This window comes from Leuciscus leuciscus (genome assembly GCF_965113295.1).
Source record: "Leuciscus leuciscus genome assembly, chromosome: 18".
Classification (NCBI taxonomy): domain Eukaryota; kingdom Metazoa; phylum Chordata; class Actinopteri; order Cypriniformes; family Leuciscidae; genus Leuciscus; species Leuciscus leuciscus.
Window position 1 is genome coordinate 35,817,544 of NC_138742.1, and position 23,372 is coordinate 35,840,915.

The 23,372-nt window shown below is 36.4% G+C and overlaps 1 protein-coding gene and 1 long non-coding RNA gene across 2 annotated transcripts; both read left to right on the forward strand.

The window, feature by feature from the left end:
* Positions 1-1,788: 1,788 nt before the first annotated feature.
* LOC309481289 (uncharacterized protein) lies at positions 1,789-5,492 on the forward strand (the record flags this gene model as incomplete). Its single annotated transcript, XM_082146158.1, has 2 exons — positions 1,789-2,087; positions 4,350-5,492. Exons 1-2 carry the CDS (start codon positions 1,974-1,976, stop codon positions 5,490-5,492), a joined length of 1,257 nt encoding a protein of 418 aa, XP_082002284.1. The 5' UTR covers positions 1,789-1,973.
* Positions 5,493-12,885: 7,393 nt separating this feature from the next.
* LOC309481457 lies at positions 12,886-16,397 on the forward strand. Its single transcript, XR_014200021.1, has 3 exons — positions 12,886-13,706; positions 15,705-15,741; positions 15,871-16,397. It is a non-coding gene; the product is annotated as an uncharacterized lncRNA (long non-coding RNA).
* The last annotated feature ends 6,975 nt before the right edge of the window (positions 16,398-23,372 follow it).

A 23,372-nucleotide genomic window follows, 5' to 3' on the forward strand; every position in this document is an offset into this window, starting at 1 on the left:
AGGCCGTTGCTCCAATTTCCACAAAAATTGAATCAGATCATCTTCAGACCATGACGACAAAAAGTTATGGAATTCGTATTGATTCGTCAAACCGTTCTCGAATACAGCGCAAACAAATTATACGTAGCGCTTGCGAAAACAGACACAAGCCTCTATCTGCTCAACACTTTATCATATTCAGACCAAACTTGGTACATATCATCACAAGCATGACCTGAGGCTACATGCTGCGTTTCGGCGCAGTGCCACCTACTGGTCCGGAGATATGAAAAATGGCTGTTTTTGCTTATAACTTCTGAATGGTTTGTCCAAAAATCATAAAAGTGGTCTCGTTAGATTCAGGGCATCATGCCGAATCGACTGATATCCAATCTTCCCAGATCAGTCATTTTGGCTGTCGGCCATTTTTAATTATGTGCTAAAATGCTGTATTTTATGAACGCATGTACGGATTGTTACGAAACTCGGTATGGGTCATCAGCACGATGTCCTGAAAGAGCCTGGGAAGTTTCGAAACAGCGCCACCTAGTGGTAAATTTTTTTCCCCAAATGCTTATAACTTTGGGTGTGGTCAACTTATTTTCACAAAAGTCATCTCTTTAGACTCCTGAGTCGTTGCCGAGTCCAACGATACCAAACATGCTAGGTTTCGCCTTACGGTTTGTGTAGCGTTGAGATTTAGCGCTTAAAAAGCATTTGGCTATATCTTCGAAACCGCTAGTCCGATCGAGACGAAACCACCGTCAGAAGTTTGGAAACATAGGTCGATAGCTATACGCCAATGCCCAAATGCGAAAATATTGATAGTAAGGGGTAGTAAAATCCAATCAAAGTCATGTGTCAGTCATTTTTAACGTGTTGTTTCATATAAATGTCTATAACTCCGAAGCAAATTGAGATATTTTCACCAAAATTGACACACATTTGTATGGGCTCACTCTGAGGACACACAAAAAAAATGGTGGGACTGAGCCTCTTGGTGGCGCTATAATAGAACAAAACATGAAATTCCCATTGACTTCAATACAGTTTTGTGAAATAAAATGCTTTACTAAACAAATGCATTGGTGTGATATTACGAAACTCAGAATGTGCCATCAACACCATCCCCTGAAGGTACCCAAAAAATTTCGAGACAGCGCCACCTAGTGGTCAAAAATTATAAAAACATTTCCAAAAAGGATAATAACATTTGATTAAATCTGGCTATTGAAATGCCACTGGTCTTAATAGATTCCTTGGGTCAAGCCGAGAACAAAGATACCAAGTTTTTCTTATTTGGCCGAACTTCCTGTCCGCCATCTTGATTTTCATTCAAAACCTACTTTTTCGAACTCCTCCTAGGCTGTTGCTCCAATCTTCACCAAAATTGAATCGTATCATCTCCAGACTGTGCTGACTAAAAGTTATGGTTTTCGTGTCGATAGACGAAACCGTTTTCGTATAGCGCAGCAGCAAAGTTGAGGCATGATGGTAAAAGCACTATTCAGGCTTTATCTCTGCAATGCCTTGACATATTGACACCAAACTTTGTATGTGTCATTGTCACTTCACTCTGACCACATCACATCAGTTTTGTAACAGCGCCACCTATTGGTCGAAAGTGATAATCCATTAAATCATATTTTGAATGACTTTTTATATGATTTTTCAGCCATTTCGCTTAAAATCCTCTTTAAATGTATTTAATTGCTCATTGTTGCAGTTGGTCTGACACCTTCAGCCATGTTGGCATATCCTGTCATCTGCTTGCGCTTGGCCCCGATAATTGCTGCTTGCAGCTATATTTTGTAATTATTTCTCTTCTTCATTCTACTACTTTTAATTATTTTCAGACACTAGTCTAACAGATAGGCTACATATGTGTTAAATAGACGAGATGCTCACATGTGTGCTTTGATATTATCACTTAATTTGATTGTCATTGTCCAGAGTTAAACAAGTTTGTGTTAAATTAGATTGTATAAGGGAATATGAGATGTATTTTAAGTGTATGTTTTAATTGGAGGATGGCAGCTTTGTTGACTAATTTATGTTTGTTTGCTTTTTATGTGAAATGGGGAATGAATGGAGCAGTACTGACAGAGGTAAGTGAAATTTCACACAGAATATGTCCATAAATAGTATACAAGGCAGAATGAGTTGAAATGTACCTTATATATTATACAATTGTATGTATTAAAGTTTGTATAACTGGAGTATCGAGTTCTCTTTCGCAGTTGAATAAACATTAACACATAGAATTATGCCAAAATTCTTGTTTTGTCAATTGTTGTCATTAGAGCAGTCTGAAAATAGATAATGTCTTAAATAACTTGAGAGTTCTGAGAAAATGAGATGTGCATCAGATCTGCATCATGTTCAGCAGTGTCAGATCTTAAATTCAGAGCAGCCTAATAAACCAGTTGCTGTGATGCAGTCAATTTCATTAACGAAAATTATGACGAAAATGTTCATTGGCAACCTTTTTTTCCAAGATGATGATGACAGGGAGATGCCATTAAATTATAAATGTGACTATATCAACACATGCAATGGGCAATTCCACACAAAACTGTCACATCTATAACGCCAACTAAATACCATGGCATTTTGTTGGTATTATGGATGTGACAGTTTTGCGCGGAATTGCCCCAATATCGTTTACAAAAAAAGAGCGCGTCTACAGAGTTAAGCCATTGTAAGTTGTAATATGTTTATTTTGTTTATTAATGAACGATGCAGTAAGCGCTTAATTGTACTGGTGATCATCTTTAGCGTGTGCATCTCAAACAGCAATGCACATTTATAACTAAAATTGGGACTATTATATACATGCCATTATAATAAGAACATTATTGTAATAAAACGTTGCGTTAAACAAGCTGTTAGAAAAGTTCTTCAATTTCCCGTTGCTTGTTGTCTTAAGCGCTTGCGTGATCAAATAGTAATGCAAAACATTAAAAGTTATGATTGGTACTGTCATATGATTATAATTTTATACACTATTGTAATAGAAAGTTGTAAATTATTTGGGTTTAGTTGCAAACTGAACAATTTAATCAACCATTGAGTAGATTAACCTTCTAGCAAAGTGATTCAGTTTAATACTCGTTCTCTTTAGCCTCAGTGCGTGCAGCTCAAACAGCATTGATGTCATTTGAAACAGTAAGCCTGATATTTAAGAGGTTTACTATTACTGTAATATTAAAATGTATTTTTTTTTATATTGATGCGGTATAGGTTTCATTTAAAAAATATATTTTTCTACTTTCCAAAATGAATGTCAGTTACTGCAGTTTGACAAAGTTGACAAGAAATGCAATGACTTTCCGTCAACTAAAACTAGACTAAAACTACGAAAGACAAAATAACTATAGTGTGACTAAGACCAATAAGCATTTTCATCTGAAGATGAAGAGTAAAACTAAATAAAATATGGCTGCCAAAATTAAAACTGCTGTGATGTCTGTCATTAATGTTAATCATTGAACAAAGGTAACAGCAAATTGTAGGTGTAATAAAGATTAATCTGTTTACTTTATAATTTCTTTTGAATATTATAAAGTGTTTAACTATTAAATCTTTGTATATTTACTACCTGTTAGACAGGTAGAAATTATTCAGGTAAACGTCATTATAAGGGCTTCATGTGAAAATGTAATGATATATATATATATATATATATATATATATATATATATATATATATATATATATATATATATATATATATATATATATATATACATTAAAGTAATACGTTAAAAACGGTAAGCTTTTAATTATATTGAATGTACATGTATATGTTTTTTAATGAATTCCATAGAGATAGTTGCAGTAGCAGTATTAGTATCATCTTTCATAAAAAGATGCCATTAAATAAATATTTAAAAAATACTACATTGGTTTCACAGACAAGGCTTAGCCTAATCTAGTCCATTTTAACTGAAAGCAACTTGTACTGACATATTACTAACATTGTTTTGTGTTAAGATGCACAATAATAATGTTTTTTTTTTTTTTTAGGGCACATATAAAAGATTCATAAATATTCTGATTGAACTAAGGCATAATTCTGGTTTAGATTCAAGGACAAGTTTGGTATTTTACACTTAAAGCCCTGTTTTCAGATTGTTTCTGATGAAATAGAATGGTTAAGATTCGAATTTGGACATATGCTGCTGGCCCCGAGAATTTTAGGTTTCTTTCGCTTCGCTTTCGCTTAAACTAAATAATTAGTTTAACTTTTTGATTGTGAAGTTATGATGAAAGCTATATATAAAAAAATGTAGGCTAGTGTGTAAAATTCAATTTAGTAAGCACTGTGCTAAACTTGTTTCTCTGTGTGTATTTTTATGTAATTGCAGATGCCACGTGGAAAGAGTTTCCGTCGGTCCCAGGCGGCCAAGAGGAGGAATGCTGAGCGTTATACGCTCAGCTCCTTCTTGGACTTGGAAGAGGTTGTGCCTCCTCTCAAAAAAAAGGCACCCAACAGCTCTGTAACCCAGAGCGTTGACACAGAGAACGCTTCAAACTGCCGCAAGGCTGCTAATACCTCCCAAAACTGCCGCAAGGCTCCTAATGCTTTCCAAAAGTGCCACAATGTTCCAAAAATTTACCAAAAGTGCCACAATGTTCCAAATATTTGCCAAAAGTCTTTCACAAGTGTTCCCATGTTTACAAAAAGCTGGAGTGACATTACCAGTGATTTGCATGTCAATAACTCTGATTATTTTCCACAGAGAGTCTTACAGGGTTCCTTCCATCAGGGTGATTCCCGATTTGGTTTCAACAGTGGCAGACAGTGTGCAGCAAACAGCATCACAGCAGTCATGATGAGTGTGCTAAAGGATGTGCTTAGCTGGACAAGAGAGGACCTGGATGCTGTTCTGTTGCATGGAGATGAGCTGTACACATCTATGGACGTGCAGGGGAAGATCAACGATTCAGCATGGCGTGGTTATGTTGCTGTTCCAGAATTGCCAACCGTGCACACACTCTTCAACACAACATTCTCAATAAAGATCTCAGAATCTCTAAGTGGTGTTTTTGGTGTTGATCAGTATGATGAAGCATTGAGAGATGTGACCATGTCTATTGAAAATGCACTTCAGAGGGCCCTGTTTCAGTCTGATGCATGTCTGTTAAACCTTCATGGCTACATTTCTGCTGTTATAAAGGCGGGGTCAAAGTTTGCTGTAGTCGATTCACATGCACGTGATGGTAAAGGTATGGTATCTAGTACAGGCACAAGCGTAGTAGTTTATTGTGACGACATTTACGCGTTGTTTAATTATGTTGTTAACCTTGCCACATCACTGGAGGGTCATGGAAAATCATTCGAAGTAACGGGTGTAACCGCAACAGTAATCGGTAAGGCCTCACCTGCTGGCACAAGTTCAATTCAGTCTGGTCAACAATGCAGCGTCACTCAAGTTTCACCTACGAGCGCAGCAGAGCAGAGTAAGTGTGTCGGTGACGGTGGTAAACAAACAAACCAGCAACTCTGAGCAAACTGGTTGAAACGCGTCAAGATTCACGTAAGGAAAATAAACGTGTGCAGAACAAGTCCAAACATAAGTTGTTAAAGACCCACTCCGATGAAAATCATGTTTTTCTAGGTGTTAACATGTTCGTGTGGTATTTTTCTGATGTTAGAGGACATATCTTGAGAAAAATCAATTCAAAGTTGTATTTCTGAGTATTTCTGCATTCAAATGGCTGTGAATCAGTAGCAGACGCTAAAATGCCGGCTAAAATAGACTGGAGTTGTGACGTAGTAACTCCACTGGGCGGGGCCCGCCCGGTCAGGTTCAGGAGTAGAGAGAAGACGATGGCGGATCAATACCTATGTGCGGTAGCGAGTTGCAATGCTAAGAGGAGAGATATTGGTATTAGCTTTCATGCTTTACCAAAACATGTTGCTGTGAGAGATGAATGGATTACGTTCCAGGGTTCCAGACTGCGACCATTTTTTGAGAATGTGCGAGTTAAAATTTTATGTGGTTGCATTTGTGCGAGTGCATGGTCATGTACTACTCAGTTAAATTCACGCATGAATTTTCCTGCATTGAACTTGTTTTAGCGCCCGCCAAAGTGAATTTTTGTCCCGCCAAAGTCTTATTTGATCGGTGAGTAATGTAGATGAACTGCTGCGCTTGTTTAAATGAAAGAACGAGCAGAGAGAGAGACCCGAACGCGCGCGCGCGCGCACTCTCTGTCTTCGGAGCCTGGTGAAAATGTAAACAAGACCTCACCGTCTCCAAACTAAGCGCTGTCTTGCTCTCTCTCCCTCGCACATATTAATCAAAATAAATCGACACGGCGGTAAAAGGTCGGAAGACCAAAGTTTCATGTGGAGCATTCTGAGATTTTTTTTTTTTTTTTTTTTCTGAATTGCCGCTGGGTGTGAATTGTGCTAAATAAGTTGCCTTATCTTCTCTGAAAAGCATTCCGGACATTCAGCTGACATAAAACAACACTTTAATTAAACGAAAAAAACTATCCAGTGATGAAATGTTTTCTGTGTTGACAGAAAGAAAGAAAGACAGAAAGAGGCTGTTGCTGCCGCCTATGTATCTCGCTTCAGCCAACGGCTCCGCCCACAACGCAGAGGCGAATTGCTAATGAGCTACTGCCGCTCTGCTGAAGCGAAGTCCCAGAAAACGGCACAGGTTTTGTGATTTTGGCTAAAAACGGCATAATCATCATTTAAAGACCACTGAGAATGTTTAAAAATAGCTCAAAATATGATCGGAGTGGGACTTTAATGGATGATGATGTCAGTGTTGGACTTCAGTTAAATCCAGAGTTCAGTTCTAAACCTTTAACTGCTGATACAAGTTCGAATAAATCTGGTCAGCAATGTAGTGTCACACAAGTTTCACCTACGAGCGCAGCACAGCAGAGTAAGTCTGTCAGAGGTTGTGGTAAACAAACACGTGTAGGCAAACAGGCTGAAACGCATGATTCAAGTAAGAAAAATAAAGGTGTGCAGAGTAAGTCGAACCAAAAGTTAATGGATGATGATGTTAGTGTTGGACTTAAGTTAAATACAGAGTTCAGTTCTCAAACTTTAACTGCTGATACAAGTTCAAATAAGTCTGGTCAACAATGCTGCGTCACACAAGTTTCAACTACGAGAACAGCAGAGCAGAGTAAGTCTGTCAGAGGTTGTGGTAAACAAACACGTGTAGGCAAACCGGTTGAGCCGTGTCTGGATTCAAGTAAGAAAAATAGACGTGCGCAAACCAAGTCAAAAGTTTCACATGTGAGCATGTTGCATGATAATTTATTAATGGATGATGATATCATTATTGGCCCTACAGTAAACACTGAGTTCAGTTTCAAACATGTAACATTTGCAGACCAGAATGCTATGTGTGCACGCTTACAGCTGGTTAATGAAAGTGTTATTGTTCAAGGCACAAATGTGTGTTCTTTAGGAGTACCGTGCAAAACTAAGAGCATTAAAGCAGATGGTAATTGCTTGTTTAGATCCATGGCACATGCAGTATGCGGCAATCAAGAGAAACACCTGAAAATCAGACGTGCAGTTGTGAAACATCTTGAAGCTAACAGTTCTAAATTTGTGAGATATTTAAGTGAAGAGCACACATCAGTGAAAGATTATTTGACACAGTCTAAAATGTATTTTTCCGGAACGTGGGGAAGTCATGTGGAATTATTTGGTCTAGCTGACTTTTTCCAAATAAATGTAATGACCTTTAATGATGACAGATGGAATGCACACGCCCCTACCGAACAGCCATTTACAGATAATGCAATCTATTTGAAGCATTGCAATGGAAATCACTATGAAGTTGTTACATGTGTTAAACATATAAATCAAGATCTTTGTGCACAGGCTTGTAACATTGAAGTGGATGATCAGAACATTAATCGCTATTTGCGAAAAAGGAAATTGAATGACACAACTGAGAACTCTAAATGCAAAAGAGAACGTGTGCTATACCACAGCAACACCGAATTCAGGCAGAAAAAAATAGAGAGCTTAAAATCAAAATACTGTGAAGACGGCGAATACAGACAGAAAAAACTTGAAAATCTTCGAAATAAATATAAAAACAATATTAATGTAGAGCAGTCAAAACGTGAAAATTCAAAGATGAAGTATTCCACAAATGCTCGTTTTCAAAAACTTGTTCGGCACTATTCTCAGACCAAGTATAAAAGAAACAAAGCCTTTAGAGCAAGTGTTTGTGAATATTCAAAGAATAAATATCGCAAAAACTCTGCATTTAAAGCAAATGTATGTGAATATTCAAAGAAAAAATATCGCAGAAACCTCTCATTTAAAGCAAGCGTATGTGAATATTCAAAGATTAAATATCGCAGAAACCTCTCATTTAAAGCAAGCGTATGTGAATATTCAAAGATTAAATATCGCAGAAACCTCTCATTTAAAGCAAGCGTATGTGAATATTCAAAGATTAAATATCACACAAACCCCACCTTTAAAGCAAGTGTATGTGAATACAATAAAAAGAAATACCACGATAATGAAAACTTTCGTATGAGTAAAATACAAAAAAGATCTGAAATTTCTGCAAAACAGAGGGAGAGACAGAAAGACATTGATTTCACTATTAATCAGTTTCATCAAGAAGTCAGTACAGGTCCAGAATTTGTTTGCTGTGTTTGCCATCGTTTATTGTTCAGAAAACAGGTTGTTGAATGTCGAAGAGATTGCTATAAAACCAGAGGTCAACAAATTAATGATTTGGCTGAAAGATGCATCACACTAAAGTATTTACATGAATGCAATACTCAATGTGAGAATAGATGCAATTTATCAGGTAATCCGGCTTGTAAATTGTGGATTTGCTATACATGTCATCGTAAAATCCTTGGTGGGAAACTGCCTGAAGAGAGTGTTGCCAACAACATGCATTTGGTGGACGTTCCAAAAGAACTAAAAGGTCTGAACTCTTTGGAAGAACATCTTATAGCACGCAATATTCCTTTTATGAAGTTGCTTTGTCTTCCCCGTGGAAAACAGAATGGCTGCCATGGACCTGTAGTGTGTCTTCCTGTTAATACCACAGATGTCTCAAATATTCTCCCACGTAATGAATGTGATGACCACATGATAAGAATAAAACTGAAACGGAAATTAACATATAAAGGCCATTATGAATATAAATATGTTAACACTGATCGTGTCAGACATGCATTGTCTTATTTGATGAGACATAATAAATGGTATAATGATGTGGAGTTTAATGAGCAGTGGGTAAACTCTTTGGATGCAACTGATGAACCAGACAAGAATGCTGATGATTTTGAAATGGAGGAACAAGATGTAACTGATAAAAATGATGATCATAATGGAGCTGGAGATGACCCAGAGGAAGATATAACATATGTTAAAGAACAAAGTGGTCTTCTGTCAGACACATCACTACAACCTGTTGATCTGGGTTCAGAAATAATTGATCAACATTTTCAGGATGTACTAAACGTTGCTCCAGGTGAAGGTAACAGTCCTGTTAGGCTGCTAACTGATAAAGACAATGAGGCAAAGTGTTTCCCTGTTCTCTATCCTACTGGTGCTCCAACATTTCATGACAAAAGACAGGAAAAAATCACATTGTCACGATACCTAAATGCAAGAATACTAAATGCAGATGGACGTTTTGCACATAGCACAGACTTTATTTTTTATGCACAGTATATATCAGAAGTTGATCAAATTGTGTCTAATGTATCAATTGCACTGAGGAAAGGTTGTGAAAAAAATTGTTTAAAAGTCACACAAGATATGCTAACAAACTCTGATTCCTTGCAAAGAATACTACATTATGATGAAGGATATAAGTTCTTAAGACCAGTAAGAGGAACTCCTCCATATTGGATGTCTACGCAAAAAGATATGTTTGCCCTGATAAGACAACTAGGCATACCAACATTCTTTGCATCGTTTAGTTCTGCTGATCTGAGATGGCCTGAAATGATGAACACTATTATTAAGCAAGAGGGGAAACAAATAAATGTTGATGAGCTTGACTGGTCTGAAAAGTGTGGACTCATAAGACGAAATCCTGTCACTGCAGCAAGAATGTTTGATCACAGATGGCATTGTTTTCTAAAAAATGTCATAATGTCACCAGCAAAACCTATTGGCCAGATACAAGACTACTTTTATCGTGTTGAATTTCAACAGCGTGGTTCTCCTCATGTCCACTGTCTGTTTTGGGTGGAAGATGCTCCGAAGCTCAATGATAATGATGCAGACAATGATCCTCTGGTTGCTGAGTTCATTGACACTTACATTACATGCGAGACACCACCAGAAGATGATACTGTACTTTACGAAACAGTGAACAGTGTTCAGAAGCACAGTACAAGACATTCAAAAACATGTCGGAAGAAAAATACAGTTTGTAGATTTAATTTCCCACGACCACCATCCAGTCGTACGTTTATTACAAGACCAAGTAATGCAGATGAGTTGAAAGGTAAAGATGGAGATGACACAGCAAGTGCAATTATAAAGAAAGTCAAAACTGCTTTAAATTCTGATGTCAATTTTGATTCAGTTGACGCCTTTTTTTCATCTATTGGGATTAATCAAACTATGTTTGAAAAAGCATACAACAGGTGTACCAAAAAGAAAAGTATTGTCTTGAAAAGAAATCCAAAAGATGTTTGGGTAAACCAGTATAACAGAGATTTACTGCATGCTTGGCAAGGGAATATGGATATTCAGTATGTCACAGATGCTTTTTCTGTAGTGGTCTATATAATCAGTTACATCACAAAAGCAGAACAAGAGATGGGTCTGTTACTTCAGCGTACTCAGAGCGAAGCTATGAACGGAAATCTTGATGCTAAAGCATCATTAAAACAGTTGGGAAGTGTCTATCTGCACAACAGAGAAATCTCAGCTCAAGAGGCTGTGTACAGACTGACAGGCATGCATTTGAAGGAATGTTCTCGTAAAGTACAATTTATTCCGGTAGGACAAAATCCTGTAAAGATGAGTTTGCCTTTGAATATGATCCGAAACAAAGTGGAAAATGACCAGTCTGATGATGAAAGCAGTTTTTGGATGACAAGTCTCATTGACAGGTACAAAAACAGACCAGAGAAAGAACAAGTAGAAAATCTATGTCTTGCCAGTTTTTGTTCTGAGTACAGAGTTCTGACAAAATCAGAGGTTTCCTCACATAACAAAAAAAATGAAAATGAAATAATTCAACTCAATAATAACAATGGCCATGTCAAACGAAGGACACGAACTGAACCTGCAGTAGTGAGGTACCCAAGGTTTTCACCCACTAAAGATCCAGAAAAATATTATCATTCATTGCTGCAGCTTTTCTTACCATATTACGATGACTGTGATCTGAAGCCGAGCACCTATACCACATATGAGGAGTTTTACAACACTGGTGTCATAAAAAGTGGTTGTGAAGTGAAACAAGTGAAATCCATTGTTGATGGCAACAGAGAATTGTTTGAAAAGGAAAGTGACAAAATAGACAGAGCTAAACAGCTTTTAGAGCAAGATGTGGATTTAGAAGAAGCTTGGGCCCAGATATGTCCTGAAACAGAAAAACAGCGTGATGAATGCATAGAACTGATGAAGGATAAACTATTGCCTGATGAAGATGACACTCAAGAACTTATTCCAGATCTGACAGGAAATCCTCAAACTGTGTGTACCATTGAGACAAACCACACTACAATGCCAAGAGATGATGCACTGCATTTACTGAGGTCACTAAATGAGGAACAATCTGCTGTGTTCTACAAAGTGCGAAAGTGGTGTCTACAGAAAATACTTGGACAAAACCCTGAACCGTTTCAATTATTTCTTACTGGTGGAGCAGGCACAGGAAAAAGTCATCTAATCAAGGCAATACAGTATGAGTCTTCCAGACTTTTATCCCAGCTGTCTGAGAATCCTGATGACATTACTGTACTGTTGACCGCATCTACAGGAGTCGCCTCATTTAACATCGGAGCTTCCACATTACATAATAAATTTCTAATTGGTGCAAACGTCAGACTACCATATCAGCCTCTTAGTGATGACAAAATAAATACTTTACGGACAAAATTGGGTAATTTGCAAATTTTGATTATTGATGAAGTGTCTATGGTTGACCATCGTCTTTTGTCATATATTCACGGAAGGTTGCGACAAATAAAACAAACTGGTGACTACTCTCTCTTTGGAAAAGTGAGCATTCTTGCAGTGGGAGATTATTTTCAGCTTCCGCCTGTTAAAGGCACTGCTCTCTATGCTGATGCAAAAGGAGTAAAGCTATGGGAGAATAACTTTGAAATTGCTGAACTAACTAAAGTTGTTCGACAACAAGATCCAAGTTTTGCTGAAATGTTAAATCGACTCAGAATACGAAAGAAAAATGAACCTCTTGCCACTACTGATATTGCTATGTTGAAAAACTGTGAAACAGGGGAGAATTGTAATGATCTTCACATATTCGCTAAAAATGCCGAAGTTGATAAATACAACATTGAAAGACTTCATGAATGTTGTCCAGAGGCAATCAGTATACATGCTCAAGATTATGTGAAAAATTCCAAAACTGGACGAATGGAACGTAAAGTTGGATTTCATAGGAACATTTTCAACTCATGTTTGTCTGCATGCGTTTCCCTGGGTATTGGAGCAAAGGTCATGTTAAAAAAAAATATTGATGTTGCAGATGGTCTCGTCAATGGAGCTTTTGGTACAGTGGTCCACATCAGTGAAAGTCAAAGCAATGATGATGATTTCCCATCAGCCATTCATGTGGAGTTTGATAATCCAACTGTCGGTAAAATTCAGAGATCTAAAACACGCCAGAGATTTTCCCCAAATTCAACAGTAATTGAAGTACAAGAAGACCAAGTCACAAATGATGGTGGTATAAGGCGTCAGTTTCCTCTCAGATTAGCATGGGCATGTACAGTTCACAAAGTGCAAGGACTCACAGTAGATAAAGCTGTTGTATCACTGAAGAAAATCTTTACAGCAGGGCAAGCATATGTTGCATTGAGCCGTGTAAGATCTCTCAGTGGTTTAATAATTGAGGACTTTAAAGAGTCAGCTATATTTTGTAATGACAAAATTGAGTTGGCCTTGAAAGATATGCCAAAATTCCCTTTGGAAGAGTACAGTTACACTAAATCACTTGGTACATTCAGAATAGCGCTGCTTAATGTACAAAGTCTGAAAGCTCACTTTCAAGATGTTTTTGCACATAAAGCTCTAATGAATGCTGATTGTATTTGTTTGACAGAAACGTGGCTAAATGCTGAGGACAAAGGAGAAGAACCACAAATACCAGAATTTGTGTTCAAGCACAACCCAAGAGCTAAGTGTTATGATAACAGTACTGCTGTTTTTACTGATCTAAAACATCAGAGAGGCGGTGGAGTTGGAATATATTGTTCTGACAAAATTGAGTGTAACGTCTTTACTCCTGAGAACTGGAACTTAGAATGGTTATACTTTACAGTTCCACATGTCAATTTGACTGCTGCGCTCTTATACAGGCCCAATTCATATAAAACTGACATGTTTCGACAGCAGCTATTACAGGTTATTAAAGAGATGGAAAAGCATCCAGGACAGAAAGTAATCATGGGAGACTTTAATGAAGACATCTTTACTTCATCTACAGTTGTGAAATTAATGGAAAGTAATGGTTACAGTCAACAGGTACACAATCCAACAACAGAAAAAGGTACATTAATAGATCACATTTATACTAAAGATATGGAAGGTATAAGTGTTGACGTTGTGCAAACGTACTATAGTTTTCACCAGGCAATACTCATTTCACTGCTGTGATAAAGATTTGTGCTAAAGATTCCGCCTGCCATTGGGGGAGGGGGTGGGTAGGGAGGAAAGACACAAGAGAAGGCGGCTCCCTAGGGGTGGGAAGGTACTGGAGACCGGGTTGGCTGGCACAGGGGGTTGATTGGCACAAGGTTCATTTTTAAATGTTTTTAAGTTTTCATCAAAATACTGAATGTCTTTTTAATTATGGTTAAATTAAACTTTGTTCCTTTTTTTTTAACTTAAACCTTTTTACTGTGTCCCTCCAATATAAATTTCTCATTTCTCAGGCTCCCTCTCCTAAACAGAAACTCTGATTCACCCTTACCATGGTCACCATGGTGTGTAAATTACCACTAAATGTTTATAGAGCAAATATTTGAATAAACCATTGCCACTGTCCACAAGATGATCAGCCCAAGTTTATCTAGATGGTCCCACTTTATATTAAGTGGCGTTAAGTACTATGTACTTACATGAAAACTGCTATTGAGGTGTGATACGGGTAAGGTTAGGGACAGGTGTGGTGGATTGGGTAGGTATAAGGTGTAAGGGAAGGGTCAACTGTGTAATTACAAATGTAATTACATAAATTAATTACAGCTGTAATTACATGCAGGAATTTTAAAAATGTAAGTACAATGTAAAAACATGTAGTTACACAATAAGTACATTGTATCAAATTATTAATTTCAATGTAAGTACATGTAAGTACATAGTACTTAACGCCACTTAATATAAAGTGGGACCGTTGTTTAAAACTGTGCCAATCAACCCCATAATACATAGCTAGTGGATTTTGATTTGGGCATGTTGCAGGAATTGGGACATAACACTAATTGGGACTATGCTGTAGTAATAGCAAATAAGGTTTAATTATAGACATAGATATGGACTTCTGAAATTGCTCAGCAACTGTCTAAAAATGCCAAATATTTTGTTGTAAAATCAGTACAATCGGTAATTTGTATATTTAATATGTATATATTGTACATTTTTTTATAATATTTATAATGTATATTGTTTTTTGTTTGTTTTTGTTTGTTTTTGTTTTTCGGCAAGGTTATTTAAAAGTTTTATTCAAAATTGTGTCAGCCAACCCGGTCTCCTCTTTTTTTTTTTTTCTCACTAAATGTTTATTAAATGTATTAAGCTTGAATCAGCAAGTTTTGGGTATTATGCAAAACCACACCCATTAGTGTTATGACTTTATAGCATGGTTGTAGATGGAGATTTTGACTATGGGGCCAGACCATCATATTAGGTATTCAGGTTTGTAGAATTCAAAGTACATATTTACTTTAGTAGTACTAAATTTTCAAATAACAGCCTTTTTTGCATCAATTCTGAACAGAGATTCAGAATGGCTTTCTCACAAGCTATGTCCATGCTGTAAAGTTGCACTTTGTGATTATTTTTTTCAGTTTGTAAGTAGAACCACTTCTTGCAGTAGTTATTTTTTAGTTTCTAAAATGTTGTAAAATAAATGCGCATGTCAGATAAATTGACATCAAATTCAAATATTTTCCTGAACTAGCTAAAGTGTTTTTGTTCAATATTGTCATTACACAGCAAATTTTTTGCTGAGAACTTTGAAGCTGTGTTGTTCTACTTACAACACTGTTTTCCTTCCCTGTTATGTAATACCATAAAACATTTTGTGTACAGCTAATTTTATTTATTAATTTAAGTAAATGATGGTTAAAAAAATGTAAGATGCCAAAAACTGTAGTGCTACTTTCACATTTTGTAGCAGAAACCTTTCTCAAGCCACAATGTGGAGTTTAATGACAATTTAATTTCTCAATTTCCATTCAAAAATTGTACCATTTCATCCTCCATCTAAATTAAACAAGTGACCTACTCCTGTTAAAAAAAGAACATTTCATCTCTTACCATCTAGTAATCAGAACAAAGAATCATCTTCACAGAGACCTGATGTGAGTATAATTATTAAATGCTGTTTTGAATGTGCTTTTCATAACCATATTATTCATCAATGGTCTTAATATTGCATAACACTTTATGAAACAACAAAATTTTGTTTTATTGTTTTGTAGGACTATGAGGATACCATCACTACCATCGTCTTCTGGTTTAAAACAACTGACTATCTGTTCATCTATTGGAGAAAAAAAAAACCCTACTTCATTTGATGCACAGCAGACAACAAAAAGACTGCACTTCGCTAAAACTATGCTCCTAAATACAGACTTTATGTGAGTATTTTTTTTTTGCATATTCCGAATTTTTTAAAATTACAACATAATTGAAAAATATTTTTGTTGTTATGTTTGTAGGAATACTCTGAGGACATTTCACGATTATACAGGATGATACGCAGATGTGGCATAGTCATGACAACACTTCCATTTGCAGCAGAAACTGTTCACAACAGGACAGTATTACCAGAAAGAACTAATTTTCATTACACTTTGTATTACAATGTGAATACAACATGTGTTTAATGTATTATTTAAAGCAAATGTATTTGGAAGTATACTTGTAACTGCAACGTAAACAAAATTATATTGCACTTACAAGTGTATATACTATTTCTTCTAAATTACAAATGTACCTACCATGTAGTGACAACTCCCATACGTGTGGTTTGGCATAATAGCCAAGGCTCAAAAGTAGGACTTAAAACTTGCTGGTTCAAGCTTAAGTCAGGTCAAGAAAGGCACTAGACTTCTACATTATATATGTCTTATTCTGTTTCTGTTTTAGGACTTTTATATTAATGTTAATTATGTTAAAATTTTCCTGTTTACATACTGTTTTCTGAATGACCTATGTTTGCTGTGTTCTTATTTGTTTCCTTGGTTAAACATTATGCTTAGTTGTGTCTATTTTTTTCTTTCATTATTATCTTTATTCAGACTCCTCTGTTTTTCAGTTCATTGCTAGTGATTATTTTAGTTTTCTAAGCTGTTTGGTTTTGATTTCTGTTGCCTTGGGTCCACCTTTGCTGCTCAATCCATTGGCTCTACTATATGGCCTTTCGTCCCTCTGGTTCAACGGGTCCCTCATCATTCAGACTTCGCTCTGGTCTGAGATCCCCTTGGTTCCACAACAGACTTCCAGGCCTACCGTTATGTCTGCACCATCCTATAATTTAGCTTCACCAGGGACCTTCATCCCTCCAGCTGCACCATCATCCTCATTCCCACCGGCTTCACCTTGTCCCGCACATCTTCCGTTTCCACTTGGACGTCTGGTCCACTGGTATCACACTGGTTCTCCAACCCTCTGACTCCATCAAGGTAACCCACTCTGTCATTCTTACTGAAAAACATCTTTAAAACGACTTGATCTGAGCACATTTAGTATTGATAATTGCTGTTTTGCATATATTAGAAATTTGCATACTATTTGTTTAACATTGTATAAAAAAATGTTTTATTGTGTTCTAGGACTATGAAGACTGTCACCTTCTAGTTAAAACAGCAGACTCTGCCTTCACCCTCCAATCATCTGGCTCCTGTAGTCCATCTGTTCAGCTTCACCATGTTTGTCACTCCCACCAGCTCTACGTCAATATGCAGATCTTCTACGTCCACCTTGGCCCTCCAGTAAAGTGGTATCACCTTGGTTCTCCAGCCTTCCTGACTTCACCTTGGTCTTCCATCTGATCTACACAGGTCTGCACCACCTCCACCATGAGCCTCTATTCCTGCACAAAAGCATATTCCTCCATCAAAGCATCCCACTATGCCATTTCTGCCATGGCAAGCATTAGTCTTTCCACCACTGCACACCCATGTGCTCTTCTTCCACTAGTTTTCCTCGATCTTCTCCACCTTAGTCTCTTCTCCCCACCAGCATACTGCTGTTGTGATGTTGTATTTAGGCATGAAGAGCTGCCTTTTGGAAGTGCATGTATTGTTATGTTCTGTTTCTGTTCTAGGACTCGGATTTTGATTTAAAAAATAAATATCAATAGTTTCTGAGTTCATATTTATGTTTAAACTTATGTTATGTTTTTCAGAGGTGCCTATGTTTCTAGTATGTTCTAATTTTTTTTCATTGGTTGCCGATTATGCACACCTGTGTTTGGTGAATTCGTTGTTATTTCTATGCATTTTTACTCAATTGGATTCATAATACAAATGTATGGATTTTCAGTATTAAATTGATTTACTTATTGATACTTATTGTCAATACATAAGAATTATGTCATTATTTTTATTATAATTTATGAAAAGGTTGGTTTTGCCTGTGAACTTTTTTGGGATCTTGAATGTTTCGTTCGCATCCTTGAAACCAGTGACTATCTGTATAGTGTGTCTTTGTGTGTGCCTGTGTGCTTCAATGAAAGCTCACATTAATTTATAACATCAATTAAAGTGAGGGTATACATTAAACTGTTTAAAGCATGCATTGCTATTTGCATCAAACTATTATCTTATGCAAATAGAATCTATACTATTATTTGCCATTTATTTATATCTACTAAACCTTATAACATTAAAAACAAATATGCATTTCTAATGGGCAAAATGCCATAATATGATATCCAATCAATTTTGCAGAGTAAAAACAGAGTTTGTGTTGTTGAATCATTTATTTTTTACTTATTATCCTGTCGCCCCCTCTAGTGGACAGTATTGAGTATTACGGCCTTCATTGCACAGATAACGCAAGTCAATGGATTTTTTGGGAAAGTCAGTCTGAACAGTTAGAAAAGATATAAGCGAGTCAGACCAGTCTGAAGGTCTGAGCTGAGTTTGGTGAAGCATAAAGCATACGTTCTTAAGCCAACATAATAAATAAAACTCGAGAGAAACATCGACCAATTCAGTATGTAGGCCTAATAAAATTGTATTCGTTTTATAATAAAACGACATTTTAAAGGTATGCCGTGCTATTCAACCAACATGATTAATTTTGTCAATATTAATGTACATTCACTGATTCTAGCTTCTCTCTTTTCTGTCTCTTTATTTTCATGTGAACTGAGTAGGCTACACATGCTTACATTCATAAATATAAACTTTATTTCTATTCAGTTATCTAAATTATTTATAGCCTACATGTCACACACGCCAAACTTTTGATGTAAATAAAAGACGAGAGTGGTAAATGTTACGGACATTATCATGGTACAGTTCAGCCTATTATTGATTTTTATTTCCACTTCCCTTTTATCCAAAGAGACGGAGCTATTTGCACTGTATTTTTCAATGGAAAACACATCACGCTAAAATAATCTGTGGTTCACATTATTGGGGTCGCTTGCAAGCCACAGCAGCATGAATTACGTGACCAGCAAAATATTTCTGTTTCAAATATAGTGCGTAGTTAACAGTGAGTGGTGGTTTCAGACATTATTTTATAAAAGTGCATTTGTCAGTGCCACGCTCGAACTGACTCTTATTCTGCCCATAGGATTCTGCCTGACAGAAAGAAAAGCTTGTCGCTTACTGAAGGCGGAACGTTTTGACCAAATTAGATGGAAGGGTCGTTTCAGCACCGCCCATGTGTGCAAATGAAATATCGGACCCATAAACTGATTTGTAAACCTTCACTGTCATAACTTTCACCTTCTTTTTGATAATATTCTAATTGTAACGTAGACGTAACAGTCTTTATATAAACAAACAATAGGCTAGTAAACCTCAGGGATGTATGGGTCATGGCAACTTCCTCAAAAAATATTTATCCTGTATAAAATACAAATGTAAGTAGTGTTTTTCTGTTGATAGAACATGTCTTGGTGCCATAAGTAATATAATGAAGGTTCAAAGCACTAAAGGTGAATTATATCCTATATCCCTACAAAGGCTGTGATATTAACGTTGGCCACTAGAGTGAGCCCCAGTATAAGGAAATTTTTAAGCCCAATATTATTTTAAATCAGTTAACATCCATTTAAATGGAAAAAAAAAATGTATTGATCTTTGAGAATTTTGTTTTACATAGAATCTGTCAAATGCTGAAAATGTTAAAACTTTATAAATAAAATAAAACACATATTTTCAATATTCATATTTTTCAAGTTGACACAATTAAATATATTGCTGTCCATTTAAAATTAATATAACATTTTATTCTTCTTTTCAAGATAATATACATTTTCTATAAAATACTTATTTTCTTTTGGCTAAATATATAAATTTATGGGGGCAAAAATGCCCCAGTAATGACTTACTGATTTTTATATTAATAACATAAGATACAGTTAAGCATTATCACGTGAACAAGAATGGTGGTTTTATTGAATATAAGCTATTTGACTGAATGATTAAATGACTCGCTCATTAAAAAATTCTACTACCTACTGGAAGTTTTTATGAAAGGAGAGTATAGTAGGCCTATAATATATATTTTTTACACCTTTATTTGGCATTGATGCATACTGAAAAAAAAAAAAAAAAATTCATCAATGGGCTCCACTTGAAGAGCAAGTCTGCAAGGTAGGCACTACAGTAAGCACTATAGTTTATGTTTGTTCATTCTATTGTCATGCAGGGTCACTTTTTTGCATAATAGACAATATATGCTACACAGTATGACTGTTTCATTCAGATTTTATTTTCCCTGTCTAATAGGTGCTGAAATGTAATTGACATATAGCAACCATGTTTCTCAAAGTACATGCAATTTGATGGCAATGCAGACAAAGACACTTCATGCCAATTTTGAAATCAATCAGACCAACAATTCTAAAGTTACATCCAAATTCACAGCAGTGGCAAAATTAAGAGTTAAACAAACATTGTAAGTAGAATCAGACCAACTGCAACAAAGTCATAAGATGATTTTAGGCAAAATGGTAGAAAATGGTATATGGCTTGGAGCTTAATCAGCAAAAGAACACCTGCCATTCGCAGAACACCTGCCTCTCTTCCACCTCTAACTATCAAGAGCTCTGTTGTGAAGAAGGTGGAGTCAATTAAATTTTTAGGCACTGTTGAACAACTTGAAATGGGAGGAAAACAGCTCCTCCATTCTTAAGAGAGCTCATAGTGGAATGTTTTTCCTGAGACAGTTAACTAAACTGAACGTTTCCAGCTCTGTTCAGTCTACACTGCAAAAAATGCTTTTCTTACTTAGTATTTTTGTGTTGTTTCCAGTCCAAAAATCAAAAAATTCTTAAATCAAGAAGCATTTACTAGAGAAGTAAAACTACATAAGAAATTATAGTTTGTTTTCAGATAAACAGAAAGTATATTAAGTTATTTTTGCTTAAAACAAGCTAAATTATCTGCCAGTGCAGTAAGAAAAATAATCTTGTTTTAAGATTATGTTTTTATTAAGTTTTTTTGAATTAAGTTTTTTTTTCTTACTGCACTGGCAGATAATTTAGCTTGTTTTAAGCAAAAATTACTTAAGTTACTTACTGTTTATCTGAAAACAAAAAATAATTTCTTATGTAGTTTTACTTCTCTAGTAAATGCTTCTTGATTTAAGAATTTTTAGATTTTTGGACTGGAAACAACACAAAAATACTAAGTAAGAACAGCATTTTTTGCAGTGTAGATTTTACAGAGCCACTGTGGAAAGCCTTCTTTCAGCATCTATCACTGTTTCGTTTGCATCGGCATCAGCCCAGGCGAAGGTCAGACTACAGCGCATTGTGCGCACAGCAGAGAGGCTGACTGGACAGAGGCAGCTGTCACTTAATAACCTGTATGAGGCCAGAGTCAGGAAGAGGGCAGCTAAAAGTGCTGCTGATCAGTCCCATCCAGCAAGTGACATTTTTAGGCTGCTTCCCTCAGGAAGAAGGTACGGGGCGGTGAGCACAAGGACCTCACACCATCTTAATAGTTTTTTCCAAGAGCCATTTCCCTTATGAATAGCTGATCCAGCACTATTTTTGGACTATTTTATTATTTGATTTGATTGTTTTAGGCATGCTTTTTGCAGCTATACGCATATACGTTTGTGTGTTGAGTTTGTGTGTTACTGATGGCCATATCAAATTCTTGTGTATCTGCTGATGTATTTGGCGAATAAAGTGATTCTTATCTTATCTTATCCTATATCACTTTTGACCAATAGGTGGTGCAGTTACAAAACTGATGTGATATGGTCAGAGTGAAATGACAATGACACATACAAAGTTTGGTGTCAATATGTTAAGGCATTACAGAGATAAAGCCTGAATAGTCCTTTTAGCATCATGCCTCAACTTTGCTGCTGTGCTATACGAAAACGGTTTCGTTTATCAACATGAAATTCATAACTTTTAGTTGGCACAGTCTGGAGATGATATGATTCAATTTTGGTGAAAATCGGACAAACGGTCTAGGAGGAGTTAGAAAAAGTAGGTTTTGAATGAAAATCAAGATGGCGGACAGGAAGTTCGGCCAAATAAGGAAAACTTTGTATCTATGTTCTCGGCTTGACCCAAGGAATCGATTTAGACCAGTGGCATTTAAATAGACAGATGTATTCAAAAGTTATTAGCCTTTTTGGAAATTTTGTTATAACTTTTGACCACTAGGTGGCGCTGTCTCTAAATATTTTGGGTACCTTCAGGGGATGGTGCTGATGGCACATTCTGAGTTTTGTAATATTACACTAATGCATTTGTTTAGTATAGCATTTTATTTCACAAAACTGTATTGAAGTCAATGGGAATTTCATGTTTTGTTCTATTATAGCGCCACCAAGAGGCTCAGTCCCACAATTTTTTTTTATGTGTCCTCAGAGTGAGCCCATACATATGTGTGTCGATTTTGGTGAAAATATCTCAATTCGCTTCAGAGTTATAGACATTTATATGAAAAAACACGTAAAAAATGACTGACACATGACTTTGATTGGAATTTACTACCCCTAAACATCAATATTTTCGCATTTGGGCATTGACATATAGCTATCGACCTATGTTTCCAAACTTCTGACGGTGGTTTCGTCTCGATCGGACAAACGGTTTCGAAGATATAGCCAAATGTTTTTTAAGCGCTAAATCACAACGCTACACAAACCGTGAGGCGAAACCTAGCATGTTTGGTATCGTTGGACTCGGCAAGGATTCAGGAGTCTAATGAGATGAGTTTGGTGAAAATAAGTCAACCACACCCAAAGTTATAAGCATTTGAAAAAAAAAATTCACCACTAGGTGGCGCTGTTTCGAAACTTCTCACGCTCCTTCAGAACATCGTGCTGATGACCCATACCAAGTTTCGTAACAATCCGTTCATGCGTTCTTAAAATACAGCATTTTAGCACAAAATTAAAAATGGCCGACAGTCAAAATGGCCGATATGGTAAAATTTTATATCAGTCGACTCGGCATGTTGACCTGAATCTAACGAGACCAATTTTATGATTTTTGGACAAACCATTCAGAAGTTATAAGCAAAAATAGCCATTTTTCATATCTCCGGACCAGTAGGTGGCGCTGCGCCGAAACGCAGCATGTAGCCTCAGGTCATGCTTGGGATGACATGTACCTAGTTTGGTGTGAATCCGATAAAGCGTTGCAGAGATACAGCCTTACGTCTGTTTTCGCAAGCGCTACGTAAAATTTGTTTGTGGCTTTATCGAAAACGGTTAAGCGAATCAACTTGAATTCCATAACTTTTTGTCGGCATGGTCTGGAGATGATCTGGTTAAA